The sequence below is a fragment of the Pungitius pungitius genome, chromosome 19 (genome assembly GCF_949316345.1).
Source record: "Pungitius pungitius chromosome 19, fPunPun2.1, whole genome shotgun sequence".
Taxonomy (NCBI): Eukaryota; Metazoa; Chordata; class Actinopteri; order Perciformes; family Gasterosteidae; genus Pungitius; species Pungitius pungitius.
This window is the reverse complement of record NC_084918.1, coordinates 2,789,685-2,808,525: the sequence shown is the minus strand read 5'-3', so window position 1 is coordinate 2,808,525 and position 18,841 is coordinate 2,789,685. Positions and strand designations below refer to the sequence as shown.

Below are 18,841 nucleotides of genomic sequence, written 5' to 3'. Positions count from 1 at the left end.
CTTGTGTGCTCTTTGCACCAATGAAGAGTGATATTGTCTTTGTGTGCGGTAATCCAGACTCGACTTGAGTGTCATTGCACAGACTGCAAGTACTGAGACAACGAAACGCAGTTTGGCAAACAGGCAGCGTGAGGAGTAATGTTTGTTTGTATACTGGTAATAAAAATACTGAATAATGATGAATAAGTAATGGATTTTTACGCCAACATAGTTTATTATGGCTATTTTCTCTTGAATAAGACGTTGTATTTTTTAGTCTATAGTCAAACCATTTCTCACCCTGGCATTTAGTGTACTAAAATATATATATAATCAGCAAGTGGTTAAAATCAAAGTTAGGTGCTGCCTTCCAATTAGTAGATGCAACAAACACAATGCTTTCTACAATTGTGGGACGCATGGCGTTGGAGACGAGGACAGTTTGTTCCTGATGATGACTTGGTTTTCACTTTCGATCACCACAATGGGGTCATCGTTGCTGTCTTTTACTGTGTTATTTTTTTAATAAACTTGTATCTTAAAACTTTCTCTAAATCCCTCGGCCATTTCTGGGCACATTTCTGGCTCATTTTGTAGAACATCTGCTGCTCTCCGGCCTCACGGGCGTCAGGTCGACCGCAGCGGAGCCAACATGCGGCTAAAGACGGAAGCTTAACCCGCAGCAGGAGGTGTATTAAAACACAACATGGCCATATTCTTCATGGTCTTTTGCCGTCAGCCTCTAAAATGCGGCCGCCGTGAGGACGAGGACGAGGGCAGCGTTTTCCCGGGTCATGTCCTTCTAACGCTGTCAGCAGGAAGCGCGGCCGCCGGCTGGAATACTCGCTAAACGCCGCGCGGGCGCCGTCGCAGCGACGCGGAACGACGGCGCTCCGAGGGCAGCGTGCAGAACGCGCGCGTGCTCATGTGCCACCTGCACAGCGTGGTTTCACTACCACAAACTGCCCACAAATTGCCCATTGGGATCCCACGTGGTTTTAATCGCATGCCCTTTTCGTGCAGGGGTGGGGGGGTTTGGGGAGGGGCAAACCGACCTCAATGTCGGCACCGCGTGTTGAGGCCTCCGTTTGCCATGCAGTACAAGATCTCCAGGCCTGTTTAGCATTCAGCCACTTGAGTTTCCTAAAGGTTACCAAACCTAATTAGACATTTATGCAGGATGTTCAAAGGTCCCTCCGTTATTAATGATGTGCTACTTCTGAGGACTGCATCGATGGCTTTTTTTGTTTTTTCTTTCCTGACTTGCGGAGCACCTCACAACATGCGCATAAACAATGGAGACACATCTCAAACTGAAGGAGAGACCCCGGCTGAGAGTCATCACACCTACGCCATACCATGATATGGTTTTAAAACAGGGGTTAAACACATTTAAGAAGAAGCCGCCCTGCGTGAGACAACACGATTTAACCAAATAAAAACAGCCAGTCTCCGTATTGCCGCTACGCTCAGCTGTTCACACCCAAACACAAGAAACGGATTATCGGATTATTTTTTTAATCAACAGCAGATAAAACATCAGAGACGTCGTCCTCCCGCAAAAAACCTGCATATTGCAGCCGCCGCGTGCTGTTCGCTGATTGTCATTTATTCTGTTTCCGCTGATTTGCCTTTTTTTTTTTTTTTTCCTTCTCCAAAACTTTATTGAAATATTTTAGTCTCCCACTTTACAAACAGAGCAGAGAGGGAAGGAGTTGGACCATCTGTTTGGATCAGTTGACTGATTGATTGGATCTTTTTCCCCCCCCCCACCAAGAACTACAATTGATATTCTAACTCATGCATGAAGAGGAGCAGAGAAACCATCAGTCTGTTTCTTCTGCGTTCTTCTCACATCCAGCTGATGCCTTCAGACCGCTGCCCATCCGATCCTCGTGTGCCGGATGTAAACCGAGGTGGAGACCTGAATACAATCAACAGTCACACGTTTGGCCTCACTTCGCCCCCTTTGCACACAATTAACTATTAACTCATTCGACTGACAAACGATCCTGCAGTTATGCCGCCATGTTTACCAGCGGGTCTCCAGCGGTGCCCCGGCAGCAGCGGCAGCTGACATCACACCCCAAATAAAAAAATCCCATTCCCATTTATTATTCCCATTCTGACTTCAATAAATTATGAATGACAGCTAATTAGTGCAGCGTGAGTGGGGGGGGGGGGGGGCATCGCTGTCTGCTGTGTCGAGATCGACCGAATGCACCGGATGTCGCGTGTGGACATTTGACAAAAAACCTCTCCGCGTTTTTACAGATGTGGGTGTCTTTTTGCCAAGGAGACTTCACTAATCATCTGCAGTTTGATCACACACACACACACACATACACACACACACACAGAGAGGGGGCATGAGAACGTGTGTGGTAATAATAAAGCAAGTGGAAATGAAGAGGAGCTAAACTGTGTAAGTCATTTCTCATTTCCTCGCTCCGCTGCCTGTCAGAAGAAAGCCCCGCGTTTTGAATGATGGCTCAGACAAAAAAAAAAAAAAAAAAAAAAAGAGTGAACAACAAACCCTGTGGCTCCGAGGGGGGGGGGGGGGGGGGGGGGGGGGAAGAAAGAAAGAAAGAGAGGAAGGAAGAAACAACGCAAAAAAAATCCTTGCATTTTTAACCAAACCAACAAACAAAGCAAAATCCTAATATCAATGTCTGGATAAAAAAAAAAACACAGTGAACATTCCATGAAAGTGGAGCAAAAAAAGATCAAAAAAAAAAAAAGAGTCACCTGTAAAGTTGGCACTGGTGCAGTTTGGGAAGGACCTTTGAAGGGTCTGATTTAATGTGAGAGCATCAATCCCAGAGCCTCACGGAGCCTCGACAGCAAAGGGAAAGTAATCTCTTCTTTATTAATGGGACTTTTCACTTTGAACCCGAGGCCTTTGGTTATCCATAATGGTGGCTTCATAGCACAGACCTGGAGGAGAGAACAATATGAAATCAGATCAAGCGGATGTGTTACGTATGATAAGTGGAAAGGGAAGCAGAAAGAATGATGAGATGGAAGAAGCTCTGTGAAAAATAGCTTATTGTGTTTTCTGATCCAATGAAAAGTCTGACAATCTGTGATGTGATGTTGCTCAACACTTCCCTCAATGGAGGGGGGAGCTATTCCTCTAGACAACAATCTGCTCAACCAGGAGTGTGTGTGTGTGTGTGTGTGGGGGAGGGAGGGGTGTGTTTGGGCTCTAATTTGACGGACAGTAACCGTCAACTGAATGCGGCCCTCTCCCGAATCCAATAAAAGCCACAGAGGGAAGCACTTAAGTGCCGAGTGCACCGTGCCCGGGGGAAGGGGGGGGGGGCAGCGAAGGCCGTGATGGGGCTCGAGGCCGAGTCTTTGTGGCTGAAGGACGAGCCTCGGGACGCCACTCGGCCCCCGGACGCCACTCGGCTCCCTCGTGTGCGGCTGGCTGTTGGTTTTTTGCCTGTAATCTGATTTGTCAAAGGATGCAAAAAATGCTTTTTAATGTTGATTTAATGCCGCAGTCAAAACGATGATTGGTGATTAGCAAACAGGCTCACTACCTCCCCCCCGTCACACAATCACAGGCTGTTTCTGCTGCCATTTTCATTTCAGACAGACAAAAGTCACAGTAATCGGGGGGGGGGCGGTGCTGGTGAAATGTCTGTCTAAGTGAACATGGAGATCGGAGCTATATTCTGCGGCTGGTGATGCTTAACCTTAAGTGTGGCGTCTTCAAACGAGGCGAAACGCCGTCGCGGCAGCGCCGTCTAACGACTACGTGAAATAGAAAGTACATCACAGGCAAAACGTCATATTTGCTTCAAAGAGCCACCCACAAAATGTTCAATAAATAGGAGATGAGGAGGTGATGACGATGTCAATGTGAGTCGGTCAATCGGAGACTGTCATTATAATATTACTCAAATGGAAAAAGCATTTTTTTAATCAATATTGTCAAAACCAAAATCACATGTACCAGCGTTTTCATATGTTATATATATAAATTATATCTTATGTGTAACATAAATACAATTTATGTTTTGTAGTTAGCGAAAAGCTGATCTTCATCAACAACGTCTCTTGTGTGGTTCGAGTCCAGCTGTGATTCACTGAAATGAAAAGAATCGGATTTATTTTCTAGTGTTTCCAGATGAGTCGTTTTCGATACGAGACCCCAGTAAAATAATTACAGCGCATCGGGGTCGGGGGGGGGGGGGGGCTCGTCCCTCGCTAGCAGTCAGCACGCTAATGATTACAGCATACATTAAATAATATGAACAAATTGTCTAATCCATTCCTTGTAATTTGGCACTTGGGATTGGGTACTCGGAAAAGCGTGAAAGTGAAACACACCACCCACATGATTTGCAGTGTAAACACTCTCTTCAGGCGGATCCACAGAGCCCCCCCCCCCCCCCCCCCCAAAAAAAATAAAATCCTCTCCAGTCCAAATTGTCCGGATAACAATGGAGTGGCCTCGGGCCTGATATAAACCTATCAACCGTGTTGTGAACGAGGCTGCACATTATCCCCCAAACATCCACCAATTAGCCTCCGATGAGCAACAAAACACGGCTGCAAAACGCCTCGCACGCCATCAATAATTCATTTTCAAAGACAACCCCCCCCCCCCGAGTCTCGCCCCGCCGCGAGGGAACGCTTATTAACGCGCCGAAGGTTCACACCGAAAAAAAAAAAAAAAAAAAAACTATGTTGTGTAAATCCCAAAATATTCAAAGTTGGCGTTAATCTCTTTAACACGTTTGCTGTCAGATCTGAAAGCAGCGCGACGAACGGCGCCCGAGGTGACTCACGCGCGCCGGGCGGCGCCCTTTAGGCCCTCAAGTCTCTCTAAAGTGTGTTGGGTAGTTTTTCCACAGAGGGCCCAGCTCCAATGGGAAAAGGATTCATGAAAACAAACTGTTGTCCAAGCTTTTTATCTTTTTCGGACTCTTTAATTACGTTCAAGATTCAAACTTTTCAGACAAATGACCTCATCAACCAAAACAGACCGTTTGATTTGTTTTATTTGGTGTCCACTCATGCTCACGAGTGCCGCGTTCCGGGATGGCTCCTCAAAGGCTCGTCGCCGTGGCGACGAGTCTGCCGACCCGGGTTTGAAAAGAGAAAAGAGGGACGGAGACAGTTGACGGAGCGAAATCCTTCACATTGCTGTAATGGGTGTAATTACACAAAGAAAGGAGCTGTTAGGTTAAATTACCCGTGATATTCACCGTGGGTAATGAAAGAAACTCAGAAGGTTAAATGACACCAGGAGCTGAATGACTTTTTGACATTTACGGTACTTTTTGAAGGAGGGAATTACAACGGCGCGTTTGTGGGCAAATAGCCCCCCCCATGTTGGAGGGTGGAGATCGGTTTGAAAGGAGAGAACCTGCGCCTTCAGAAGCCATCAGACGGAGACAATGACTCCGTCTGAAAAAGACCTGGCCGGAGAGATTGTTCCCGCAGCGGAAGCTATTTGAAGCTTCACTCCGAGTCGCAGTGGTGTCTGGAAATTGTCTCGCTGGGCGGTGAACCCATCACGCAAGTAACCGCGGCAAAAAAAAAAGAAAAAGAAGAAGAGCTGAATAGATACAAGCAGTTAGTGGTTTCCTTTTCGAATTCTCTCTTACTTTCCGAATAGGTGCGTAAACATATTTGTGTTTTAGTTATTCCTTTCGCAGACGCCGAGCGAGGCCCAATTAGTGGACGAGAAGGTGAAGGGGAGGGGGGGGGCGGAACCTGAGGCCCATGCGGTCACCTCCAGTCACCCCGCCAGCAGCCCGCCCACGCAACACATGTCCCACGCAACCAGCAACGAACGCTGCAGAGGGAAGAAAGAAGAGGCGCTGCACACGTTGGCCTTTCTCCAGCTTCACTTCTTCTCTTCTCTGCATTTCAAATCTCTCTCTTTTCTCTCTCCTCCAAGTCGGGCTTTTCTGCTGCTGATTGGCCGACGTGTGTCCTGTGATCATATCACACAGCATTATGCATGGTCCAGGGTTCATATTTAATGGAGAACCCTTCGGTATGTGCAGGCTAATCGGGAAACAAAATCTCTGTTTAAAAAAATATGTTGCCGTACATGTACCTAAGGGAGATTTGCATTCATGTATATCATTCCATAGAGTAGAATATAATTACACAGCCGGTAAAAATACAAAATATAAAAGAATTGTAAATGTCACAGGTAAGTAATAATGTACGTATAATGAGTGTAGAAATATCACACTGTAATAAATGTAACAATTGAAGCATCATACATACTGCACCGTTACCAGCTATGTCGGTACATTTGCTGTTTTCAGGGTCACACTTTCCTCTCGTGTGGTTTTTTATTTTTCGAGTCTTTAGATTCACACAAAGCTGTAGACTCAACAGTCCTCCTTCACGACTTTACACAGGGGGGGGGGACTCTTTGACTCGGGGAGGGGGGACGTGGTTAAAACAGTCGTTTTTTAGGCTTGCAGACGGAGCGTTTCTGCAGAGTAAACAGCACGCTGTGTGGCCTCGGCGTGTTGTCCCGTCATGCTACGCCCACAGCCAATATTTGCACAAGCACGAGAGGCTGCCCGTCAGGACCCAGCACAATGAAATGAGGGGACATAGGAAGGGCTCCGAATATGAGGGGCGCAAGATAAATACATGAGAAAAGGCAGGGGAGCAGCTCAGAAGAACGTGTCTTCCTCCCCTCCCCCGTACCACGGCGTGAGTCTGACCGGGGGGGGGCGGGGGTTACAAACGGGTCGCCCGGGCTCCAGCTCCAGGGAGGCCGACTCCAGCGAGCTCAGGGAGCCCGCGGGGGAGCCGGACCCCTCGTAGGCGAAGCGCCTCAGGCAGTCGGGCGGGGCGGCGCCGGGGTCCCGGTCCGCCTCCGCCAGCCGGTCCAGGATGAACCGCCCGAAGACCTCGTCGTCCGGCCCGATGAGGTGGGACTCCCCGAGGGACATCCGTATGCTGGCCCTGACGTCCTCCCTGCGCAGCCTCCTCTCCCGCCTCCTCGGGTGGCGGCGCAGCGGGACGGCGGGCCGGCGGGGGCCCCCGTCCGCTCCGTAGCGCAGCACCTTCTGCGACGCCGTCTCCATCGCCCCCGCCTCCTCCTCCTCCTCCTCCTGCTGCTTCTGGCGCCTGTGCCTCCTCACCACGAGCATCAGGGCTGACAGCGCTGCAGACACAACGCGGCGGGGGGTCGTTAGCGTTAAACACCGGTGGCCCGACGGAGCCCCCCTCCCCCCCCCCCGTTTCCTCCCCTGTAAATCACTGCCGGTGCGAGGCATCAAAATTAGTTTTTAATTTTTAATTTTTTTTAACTCTGGCTCACACATGAAAGGACTTGTTTGTTTGGCACAGGGTGTTAAGAAGAGCGTTTATCTGATTGTGCCACGCTTTGGTCGGGGGGGGGGGGGGCTGTGCTCACCTGACGTCTGAGTGTTAGCACAGCAGGTATCGCCATTCATCTTTCATGCGATGGGCACGGGGAGGGACACAGAGCGGCTGAGGTCTTAATAAAGCTCTTCACTATGCAAACCCATCAGTGTCCCGGGACGGCTTCGCTGCTGATGCATCGCAAACCAGTGTGCTCATTACCCGCCGGCGTTTTTAAAAGTGTGTGTTAAAGGCACGCGGGTGAGTTTTTTTAAATGGGGAATCAAATGAAAAGGGGCAATTTGTTAATGGAAAAATGACTTCTTTTTTTTTTTTAACTCAAGTTTACGTACTTGCCAAAACATTACGTGAGGTGGAGCTGCTTTAGCACAAGAGATCCGCTGAAAGAGAATGAGTTGATATCAGACAGACACCCATCCATTGATCAAAGGTGATCAATCAAAATGCCTCTCACGTCTCTCTTTTGTCTCACTCCAGGAGGTCCGCAGAAACTTTTCGGGACAAGACCTTTGTCAAGATTCCTCAGTAGTCTTTTTTTTCTCATTACTTTTAGTGTCTGGAGGATGGAGCTCTAGCTTTGCAAATTGACACAAAGAAAGATCCTTTCCTTTTGAAGGCGCATTATCAGTTGAAACTTTAAAGTCTATTTCAACATTCTGAATATTTTGGACTTGACTCGCACTAGTTTGAATGGACTTTGCTGGACCCGAAGGCGAGTCCGGCGCTTATCTCACCCGTGAGTGTGACGAGGCAGACCAGCAGCCCCAGCAGGGTCTGCAGGCTGACCCCCATGGACAGGGCGAGGGCCTCCACCCCCCCCGCGGCGGGGCAGTGGCCGGCGGGCCGGCAGCTGCAGACGCTGACGGTCAGCGTGGCGGTGCCGGAGAGGGCCGGCGAGCCGCTGTCGGTCACCACCACGGGCAGCAGGTAGCGGCTCCGATCCTTCCGCGTGAAGCTGCTCCTTCGGGCCACGATGCCGGCCGTGTTGTCTGTTAAAAAAAAAAAAAGACCCCAAAAATGGCGGTTTGTTTCTGACGCCTGACTCACCGCCGGCGTCCCGGGTTGCTGAGTGGGCTGCGGTGCCGTAAAACGACCCAATATCTCCCCCGCTGCCCACTTTAACAGTTGTTGTTTGATACCTGCAGCCTTTGAGGAAAAGGTTGACCGCCTTTTATAATTGACGGACTCACAAAATAAAACGACAACCTACTGAAGGGTTTCATGCCAAAATGGCAAAAACAGTGCAAAATGCAGGAGGACATTTGGTCACTGCAGCGCTACGGTTAGCTTAGCAAAAAGACGGGAAAATGGGTCTTGGGCCCCAGCTTTGCCGGCTGGTGCTTGAAAACAAATGGATCGCATCACATCAATTCATGCAAATGAGAAACATTTGACCCGCCGCCTCTTGTTCCCGAAGCGTTTATTGTCGCTCCTCCCCCCCCCCCCCCCCCGCTCAGGGATGTAAACATTATGGTTGTGACCTTGGTTGTCTCTGATGGTGAAGTTCGGATTGATGTGCTTCTCGGGGACCATGGAGAAGTAGAAGTGGTGTCCCTCGACCGGCTCGTCCATGTCGACCGCGCTGAGCAGCTGAATGAGCTGAGAGACACGCAGGCACAAACAATCCGATTTAACAACTCACAATGTCCGTGTCTGAGGTGTCTCCTTGAGAGTCATTTAAGGTGTAAAAATAGTACTTGGATGGAATAGAACACGTTGCATTACAAATACATTCGCCGTCCATTCGATAAATAAATAGTAAATTCTCAAATATCCAACCGCCAAAGAAAAATTAAAACAATGTACTTCTCCGGCTTGCGTTCCCTCGCAGATGAACGGCTGGTAATCGGCTGCGAGCCTCGGCACGTTGTCGTTTACGTCCAGCACTTTGATGAACACCACCACGGAGGAGGATAAATGGTTCGGCGCTGCAGGAGTGAAGATAGACATTTGCTGGGGTCCACCGGGTGCGTGTACCGTAAACGCTTTCTAAAAGCTCTGTCGAAATAACACTTAGGACTGATTAATGTTTCTTTTTCGGCGTGCAAATGGCATGTAGAGCGTCTTCCAACGAAGGAAGGGGAGAGGTGAGTTCCTCAGTGTAGACCAGTGCTCCTCCAATAGCTTAATGTTGACATCTTTGCATTTGTATCCCAACTTAAAGTGGCAAAACAGGTATTTGTAACAACTTTTACACGCCTTTAAGTATTTCAATTGTTGACTCATAACTTTTGGCCAACTTTTCATGGATGTTCTTGTTTACTCCTCCTACTTATTGCTACATTTTGGAGGCAGTGTGTGTTCAGGATGGACCGACAGCTCTCGTCATCTTAACTATCGCCGGTTATTTAAATGTTATTTGATTATTCTAACTACAAACACAATCCTTTCCTGCAGGATTAACCGTGTTCTTTTTTTTTTTTTTTTTGTATTTTTCTGCATAATCCTCCCATCAGTACCCCCCCCTCCCCACCCCTCCCTGTGTGTTACTTCCAGACAAAGACTTGTCATCAACGCGCGATGTTAATAATATATCCCGAGCAGGTCTCTCTACCCCGAGCGAGGATAAACGGCGTCCTCCTTACCGCCTTCCCTGGCTTCGACGGTCACGTTGTGCCACTCGGCGGCCTCCCGGTCCAGCGCCTCGGCGACGGTTACGGTTCCATTGTCGGGGTCTATCTTGAACGCCTTTGTGCCGCCGCTCCTCCTGTCGATGGAATATCTGCAAGGGGGGGAGGGCGGGGGGGGGGGAAACCTCAGAGAGGCGCATTTAGCGGTGGAGGCCCCGCTTTCTGGGCCAACAAAACATTGCGATGCCACTGGGAGATTAATTAGGGGGGAAACTGCTCGTTTCTTCTAATCTGTTGACAGACACCCAACAAAGGCAGCGCGAGCACGTGAGCACGTGCGCGCGCCCGTGTGACAACAACTCGGTGGGAAACAAAGCGCCTCACGAAGCTACACCGTGGTTTCTTTTTCCCCTTATTGAGTTTTTATCATAATAAATATGGTTAAAAAAGCATGAGACATGAAGGCGGTGTGGCTGCAGGGACAAAACCAACACCAGCGCGTGGTGCTCTGTGCCAGTAGGCGACGCGCCGCGTGTCTTCCACGCCGCCGTACCTTCTGATACTCATTAATAGAAGTGATTGTGACATCAGGGTGACTAACGAATCCTTTTTGCGAGAGCCCCCCCTCTCTCTAACAACGGGGAAAAGTTTGACAATTCGAACCAAAGTAAACTCGATCGCATTTAGTAGAGTCGCGGAAAAACCCTCCCCGAAAATGTCAACGTGACTTTATTGATCAGTGAGGCCCAGTCTCTAAAAAAAAAAAAAAGAAAAAAAAAAGGGGAGGGTAATGCATGCCGGGGCTGAGGATGATGTGCAGCACCTGCCACTCTTAAGCTCTGCTGAAGATGGACTACGTGCGCTACGGTGGCCGCTGATGTCTCCGCCGCAACGTGCCCCACCTGCAAATGACTGCAAATCTCTGTTCCACGTGCTGCCACGCCGTATGGCGCTTTATTACATCCCCGCGTCGCTTTGTGACGATGCCACGGCAACGGATAGAAGAAAAAAAAAAGGAGACTGTGAGGTAAAAAAGAAAAAGAAAAAGAATCCTGATGATTTATTCAGCGGGGCTCATTTCCTACTAAAGTGATGTGAGATAAACGTGCAGCGGGGTATCCGGGGATCAAGGGTAAAAACAGATGCACCGAGCCAGCCTACACTTCTGCAAATGGAATGATTTTTCACCGCGTGGAGCAAGCTGCCCCCCCCCCCCCCCCCCCCGTCATTACCGCACCGTCTGCTGGCAGGTGCCATTCTTCCCGGTTAGGACGAACACCCCCCCCCCCCCCCCCCCCTCCTCCCCCATTACCGCACCTGATGGGATTGTTGACGGCGTCCGTGTCTCTGGCCGTGACGCCGCCGACCACGGCCCCCACCGCTGCATTTTCGGGGACCTTCCACTCGCGGGGCGCCGGCAGGAAGGCGGGCGGCTCGTCCACGTCCTCCACGACGATCTTGAGCGTCGTCCTGTCCCTGAACTCCTCCGGGGTCAGAAAGCGAGTGTCCACGTGGTCGTTGGCGGCCTCGGCGGCCATGACGAAGCGCCTCTTGGTTTCGTAGTCCAGAGGCTGCGAGGGGAAACGGAACAGTCGCGTTAGCACCTGGTCCGTCGCCATCAGGCTCGGAGGGAGACCGCTTTCCGGCCCGCAGCCGTGAGCATGCGCTTAAATAATGCGGCCTTTAATAGATTTCTTAACGTTATAACCCTGGTAATAAAAAAAATAAAAAAAACAGCAACATGCAAACCGTTATTGCATTTCCAAAAGGATTCAGAGACAGAGTCAATAACGTGTTTGTTTTTTTATTTCATTATCACGGCATCTAAATTGAATGAAGAAGCATCTTTTATGTGATGATTTCCGAGTGTGAAGCACAAGTCCTGGAGGAAAACAAGAGAATCTGTGAGGATTCTTCAATGAATATTTTTAGGACTGTCAGGTGATGGAATGTAACAAAGCACATTAATATAAACATAAGATCCAATGCATTATTAGGGATTTTGTTACCCAGCAGTATTTAAAGAGTTTTAATTAAGCCCCCGCCCCACCCCCTCCTTCACCAGCTGTACGATTAAAGCGATGAACACATTGATGCTTCAATAACGATGTTACTAATAATAATAACTCTTAAATGGATCATTCTGCGTAATGAGAACTCCTACTGAGGTAGTTAAAGAATACTCTGATGCTGATGAACACATTTTTACTTATATGTGAAATACTGAGTGAGGCCTCACTACTACTTCTTTTTTTTTTTCTTTTTTTTTTTTAATCATCGCAAAGTGATCACTTGTCTTGAAGTGCTTATATTTAATCTTCAAATCAAGCTATTTACACTCTCTCGTCGTGCATGTTGAGTCGTATCATAGTGTGGATACTTTTAGAAGTTTATTCATTTCGCTTCGGTGTGTGTGTGTGTGTGTGTGTGTGTGTGTCATGTTGATGGAATCTGGCCCGTCCTTTTGCTTCCTCACTGCACTCCTGCCCTTAAACGCATTAAAACAAAAACAACATGAATCCGTGCATTAGACGATGGCGGGCGACGCGGCGCGTTGTGCTCACCTTGGCGAGCACAACGACCCCCTCCTGCGTCACCGGGTCCGTTTGGATGACAAACGTGGCGCTTTCCTCCAGGTCGTCCTCCAGGCTGTAGGTCATCCTGGCGTGGACACCGCTGTCTCCGTCCAGCGCCATGATCCTGCCCACCGTGGTGCCCACTGCCGAGTCCTCGGGCACGGCAAAGGCGTACAGGTCTGAAGAAACGAGGACGATGTGGACGTTGTAAAAAAAGAATTCAAAAGCTCTGTGAGAGCACATGACACTTTTGGTGAAAAATGACGAATATATAGATTTTAAAAAAAGGGGGTTTCTTTACTTAACTTTGGCCACATAGCGTGACAGAAAGTTGTTAATATCTGTTGGAGAGAGTCTGCTCGTGTGTGAAGTGATAAGAAGGGGGGAACATTGTGGTGTTGGGTCAATTTGTGTGAGTCGCAGATAAATGGCGGCGACTCCACATAATCCCAGAGCTCTAATACCAAGATGAGAAAAACGCGATTGTGCCTTTGAGTGACTCTATTTGGACGGCTCCCCCGACTGGGAGGAACACACACACACACACACACACACACACACACACACACAGAAAACCCACATAATAATCACCAATTATGTCACAAAACAGAGGGCACAGTTCAAAGTGAAGTGTGGTCATACAATAATTATAAGGCCTTTTGACTGGATAGGATGCAGTGAATGTGAATGTTACATTAATAGTTAAAGGTATCATCCCTGCCGTCTCATTTCTTCAGAATTGATTTCTTCCCGGAGCATTCATTTAGTGAGCTTTATCACCGGGAATCCCGGGTTTGTTTCTAAAGGTCATGACAAATGTCCTTTCATGTGTGAATGATTAAATCCATCCGGCGGGCGACGCCTGTGCACGTGCACCCTCTCCCTCCCTCCCTCCCCCCCCCCGACCAAATAGAAGCATCTTTAGGTGCGGCATTTAAAAACGGACTCACGGTGCTGGAAAGTGGGTCCGTTGTCGTTGACGTCGGTCAGGCTGACGGTGACGGTGGTGGAGGCGGAGTAGCCGCCGCCGAGGCCGAGCATGTCCTTCACCTGCACCACCACCAGGTACTGGTCCCGGGCCTCGCGGTCCATGTCGGGCCTGGACGTCAGGACGATGCCTGGCGGGTGGAGCGAGAGACGGACAGACGGAGAGGTGGTGCACCAAGGGGAGGCCGTCAGGTGTTTGTTCAAACTGTGAGTAAATCTCTGCCTCAGGCCTGTAAACCCTGTTTGATATATAGTAATACCAGGAGGGCTTTGAAATCAACGTGACTAGTAGATTAGAAGTAGATTAATACCAGGAGGGCTTTGAAATCAACATGACTAGTAGATTAGAAGTAGATTTATACCAGGAGGGCTTAGAAATCAACGTGACTAGTAGATTAGAAGTAGATTAATACCAGGAGGGCTTTGAAATCAACGTGACTAGTAGATTAGAAGTAGATTAATACCAGGAGGGCTTTGAAATCAACATGACTAGTAGATTAGAAGTAGATTAATACCAGGAGGGCTTTGAAATCAACGTGACTAGTAGATTAGAAGTAGATTAATACCAGGAGGGCTTTGAAATCAACATGACTAGTAGATTAGAAGTAGATTAATACCAGGAGGGCTTTGAAATCAACGTGACTAGTAGATTAGAAGTAGATTAATACCAGGAGGGCTTTGAAATCAACATGACTAGTAGATTAGAAGTAGATTAATACCAGGAGGGCTTTGAAATCAACGTGACTAGTAGATTAGAAATAGATTAATACCAGGAGGGCTTTGAAATCAACATGACTAGTAGATTAATACCAGGAGGGCTTTGAAATCAACGTGACTAGTAGATTAGAAGTAGATTAATACCAGGAGGGCTTTGAAATCAACATGACTAGTAGATTAGAAGTAGATTTATACCAGGAGGGCTTTGAAATCAACGTGACTAGTAGATTAGAAGTAGATTAATACCAGGAGGGCTTTGAAATCAACATGACTAGTAGATTAGAAGTAGATTAATACCAGGAGGGCTTTGAAATCAACGTGACTAGTAGATTAGAAGTAGATTAATACCAGGAGGGCTTTGAAATCAACATGACTAGTAGATTAGAAGTAGATTTATACCAGGAGGGCTTTGAAATCAACATGACTAGTAGATTAGAAGTAGATTTATACCAGGAGGGCTTTGAAATCAACATGACTAGTAGATTAATACCAGGAGGGCTTTTAAATCAACGTGACTAGTAGATTAGAAGTAGATTAATACCAGGAGGGCTTTGAAATCAACGTGACTAGTAGATTAGAAGTAGATTAATACCAGGAGGGCTTTGAAATCAACATGACTAGTAGATTAGAAGTAGATTAATACCAGGAGGGCTTTGAAATCAACATGACTAGTAGATTAGAAGTAGATTAATACCAGGAGGGCTTTGAAATCAACATGACTAGTAGATTAGAAGTAGATTAATACCAGGAGGGCTTTGAAATCAACGTGACTAGTAGATTAGAAGTAGATTAATACCAGGAGGGCTTTGAAATCAACATGACTAGTAGATTAGAAGTAGATTAATACCAGGAGGGCTTTGAAATCAACATGACTAGTAGATTAGAAGTAGATTAATACCAGGAGGGCTTTGAAATCAACGTGACTAGTAGATTAGAAATAGATTAATACCAGGAGGGCTTTGAAATCAACATGACTAGTAGATTAATACCAGGAGGGCTTTGAAATCAACGTGACTAGTAGATTAGAAGTAGATTAATACCAGGAGGGCTTTGAAATCAACATGACTAGTAGATTAGAAGTAGATTTATACCAGGAGGGCTTTGAAATCAACGTGACTAGTAGATTAGAAGTAGATTAATACCAGGAGGGCTTTGAAATCAACATGACTAGTAGATTAGAAGTAGATTTATACCAGGAGGGCTTTGAAATCAACATGACTAGTAGATTAGAAGTAGATTTATACCAGGAGGGCTTTGAAATCAACATGACTAGTAGATTAATACCAGGAGGGCTTTGAAATCAACGTGACTAGTAGATTAGAAGTAGATTAATACCAGGAGGGCTTTGAAATCAACGTGACTAGTAGATTAGAAGTAGATTAATACCAGGAGGGCTTTGAAATCAACATGACTAGTAGATTAGAAGTAGATTAATACCAGGAGGGCTTTGAAATCAACATGACTAGTAGATTAGAAGTAGATTAATACCAGGAGGGCTTTGAAATCAACATGACTAGTAGATTAGAAGTAGATTAATACCAGGAGGGCTTTGAAATCAACGTGACTAGTAGATTAGAAGCAGATTAATACCAGGAGGGCTTTGAAATCAACATGACTAGTAGATTAGAAGTAGATTAATACCAGGAGGGCTAGGGAGGGAAGTGTTGATGCTCTTCACTTGATTTGTCACCTTAGTAAACATTACATAATCCCTTTTTTAAACTCTGGTCTGATTTGGAGTAAACCTTTACTGTCCAGTGTGTAGACGTCCGTGCTCTCGTCCTACGGCGTTAACCCTTTCACAATGTGTTTCTAGTTCACGGATGTTCATTTCAACATTATTTTAGTCCCCTTAAAAATGTCGCATTTAGCATTCGGTCTCACTCTGTGGCCAAACTGCTTCTCATGTCTGTTGGAGCAACACTGAGCCTCATTGTTATTTCTTTCATCTTTTGTTCCTCATTGATGATTTGAAGCATTTCAGGGAAGAATGGAGCTTTCTTACAGGGAGGGAAAAACACAGGCAGTAAAAGCTTCTAAGATCAATTCATCTGCTGTTTTGGTCTTTTCACAGGTACCTGTAGCTATGATATTTACACTTTTACACAATGCATTCATTTGCATGTAAACGTCTTTCTAACATCATGTTAGAAAGACCCATGTAAACCTGTGAATAATAGCTGTTTAAAGAAAAGAAGGAAGTGCATTTATGCACTTTTCAAAGTGATGAGATGTGTGATGGGTTCTGTTCCTGTTGTGTGGAGTTTAACATTATTCACTAAAGGCCTCCTGGGGGGTGGGAGAGCTACCTGTCTTTGGCTCCACAGAGAAGTAGGGCTCCCCCTGCAGGATGGAGTAGATGAGCTTGGCGTTGTTTCCAAACGAGGGATCATCAGCATCTGTGGCTGTCACCCGGGCCACGGTGGTCCCTGTGGGGGGGGGGGGGGCAGATCACACAGTCAGAGTAAGCTTGGGCAGCAGTTCCAGTCGACGAGGAGATGAAGTGATTATGCCACAGTCCCGCAGGGTCTGTCTGTCTGGCTTGGGGGGGGGGAAAGCGGATGAGAGGAGGGATGATTTGGGGAGGGGGCTGGCGATGGCGGAGGACGGCGGGGAGCATGGCGGGCTGTGCAGGTGTGTGCGATGACCTCGCCGGGCCCCACAGCGACGTCTCGCTCGCCGTCCACCTGCTGCTCCTTACCCCCCCCCCCACCCCCCCTCCCTTCCAATCCAATCCGCCTCTCCATCTTTCCACGCTTACTGCCCTCTTCTCCACTGACCACATCCTCTCCCTCAGTCCTCGTCAATCTTGTTCTTTTCTCTTTTTTTACCCCGGAAGACACCCTCTTTTTTCCTTACATGGGGGGGGGGGGGGGGGGGGGCTTTCTTTCTCTTTTCAGAGTCAAATGCATTATGATCCAAATGAGATATTACGCCACAGAAGCAGATTGCATTATGTTTGTGGTATGAAAGGGCAGTGGTTATAATAACATTATACGATACATTTATCCATAAAAGGCATCCGAGCTGCATTTCACAATCCAATACTTTGAACTTCCTGCATGGGGACAGATGACAGACATTCATAAAACCTAAAAGATCATTGTCTTCAGTCCAGATCTAAGTTAAGAAAATTCATTTTAAAAGTATATGCTCAGAACGATAAAGCCGATCCTCACCGTTCCAGAGCGAGGGTTTCACTTTTATGTGTAAACAGATTAATTCTAACTTTAGATTTATGAAATAAGTAACTCCGTTAGCATATAAAAACAGGCCTTAGCACTTGATTGGGTTATTTCCTCCGGCCTCTCGTACACGTACCGGTTGGACACATCTCAGGGATGCTGGACACATACGGTTCGTTCTGGAACTGCGGCCCATTGTCATTGATGTCCTGCACCTTGATGATGAACTCGGACTGGGGTTCCTCCGGCTCATTGGACCTCCTGTTGATGGCCTGGGCTTGGAGGACGTAGAAGGACTTCTCCTCTCGGTCGAGCTTCTTCAGGGTCCGGATCTCCCCGGAGTACTCGTCTATCTCGAACGCGTCTCCGGCCCCTTCTCCGGTTAGTATGTACTTTAAGGAGACCTCCCCTCGGTCGTAGTCGGATTTGAGCTGCGGAAAGGTACACGCAAGCTCAATATAACGAATAAAATACAAATTAGCTTGTCAAGGACTTGGAGGACATTCAATCTGAAAATGGTACCTGGCCAATAACGCGAGGAGTGGGATCTTCCTCGGGGACAAACAGCTGCTTCCAGATCCAGCCCCTCTTGGAGCGGCGGTGCAGTGGAGCGGATCCTTGGGCCAGTTGCTGGGCTTCCGGGCCCCGAGCGCCTCTCATGTCGCTCAGTGCACCGCCGGGCATCACAGCAAAGACCGCCACCACGGCCAGGACGCTGGGCATGCTCATTTTCACCGCCCATCCGCGCACTTCCCCGGCACTTCCCATGGTCGGCGGACAGAGGGGGGGCGGGGGGGTGGGGGCTCACTGGTGCACCGTCGCCTTCATTCTTCTATCCGCAGCACAGTGCTTCACTGGATCCCATCTCGTTATGCCGTGGTTTGCACGCGCGCTCATGTCTCTGAAACAATTCGATTAAAGGCCGGAGTGAGAAATCTCCAGTTTGCTAAATGAGGAAATTAAAATCTGCAGGACCGGATGCAAAAATTGGCAAATGTAGAACACGCTCCATTTCAAAAGCTCCCAAATCTAAGGGAGAGTTAACACGCTTTCCCCAAACACAACATTTACCTACCCTGCTGTGCTCAAACAATATTATCTTTTATATGATTAATAGTATTAAAACAACATGCAGGTTAAAAACCTTGAGCTTGATGAGGAAATGATGAAGTTATTTTATGAGATGTTTATCAGATGTTTGAGAAGTTCAAGCAAGGAAGCCGGATGAGGGATGGAATTTTACACAAACTCTCCCCCCTTTTGTTTTTTCCATGAAGTTCTGAGTTGAGACAAGGCCCTGCACTGTGTTTCACAGGATGAGGGAGGAGGGTCGAGGAGGGGGGGGGGGGGGGGGATGTAGGGCCTGAAAATCATTCCTAAAGCCTGACGATGCACTCTGCAGCTCGCTAATGAAGATTTCTAATTAGATCAATGTCTTCCCAGACATGGA

At 47.6% G+C, this 18,841-nt stretch overlaps 1 protein-coding gene across 3 annotated transcripts; it reads right to left on the bottom strand.

Moving 5' to 3' along the window:
- Nucleotides 1-4,712: 4,712 nt before the first annotated feature.
- On the bottom strand, nucleotides 4,713-18,178 carry cdh19 (cadherin 19, type 2). Of its 3 annotated transcripts, XM_037456368.2 has the most exons (12): nucleotides 17,914-18,178; nucleotides 17,528-17,822; nucleotides 16,516-16,635; nucleotides 13,453-13,620; nucleotides 12,491-12,681; nucleotides 11,244-11,497; nucleotides 9,942-10,078; nucleotides 9,163-9,284; nucleotides 8,838-8,955; nucleotides 8,091-8,345; nucleotides 7,689-7,736; nucleotides 7,020-7,135 (listed from the first exon to the last, which is right to left on the bottom strand). In XM_037456368.2, the coding sequence occupies exons 1-11, from the start codon at nucleotides 18,157-18,159 to the stop codon at nucleotides 7,720-7,722; spliced, it is 1,923 nt and encodes a 640-aa protein (XP_037312265.2). In that variant the 5' UTR covers nucleotides 18,160-18,178; the 3' UTR covers nucleotides 7,020-7,135; nucleotides 7,689-7,719. The 3 variants fall into 3 exon arrangements, 2 of the variants coding, with proteins under 2 accessions (XP_037312264.2, XP_037312265.2); XM_037456367.2 differs by lacking the exon at nucleotides 7,689-7,736 and having other exon boundaries at nucleotides 4,713-7,135; XR_009942747.1 differs by having other exon boundaries at nucleotides 7,086-7,135; nucleotides 7,689-8,345.
- Nucleotides 18,179-18,841: the final 663 nt, after the last annotated feature.

Coding starts and splice junctions, on each gene's coding strand:
- cdh19 (XM_037456367.2), bottom strand. CDS start 18,159: ATGGGAAGTGCCGGGGAAGTGCGCGGATGGGCGGTGAAAATGAGCATG. Junction 17,823..17,913: donor CTCCTCGCGTTATTGGCCAG/GTACCATTTTCA, acceptor ACCTTTCCGCAG/CTCAAATCCGACTACGACCG. Junction 10,079..11,243: donor GCCGTCAACAATCCCATCAG/GTGCGGTAATGG, acceptor CCCCCCTTGCAG/ATATTCCATCGACAGGAGGA.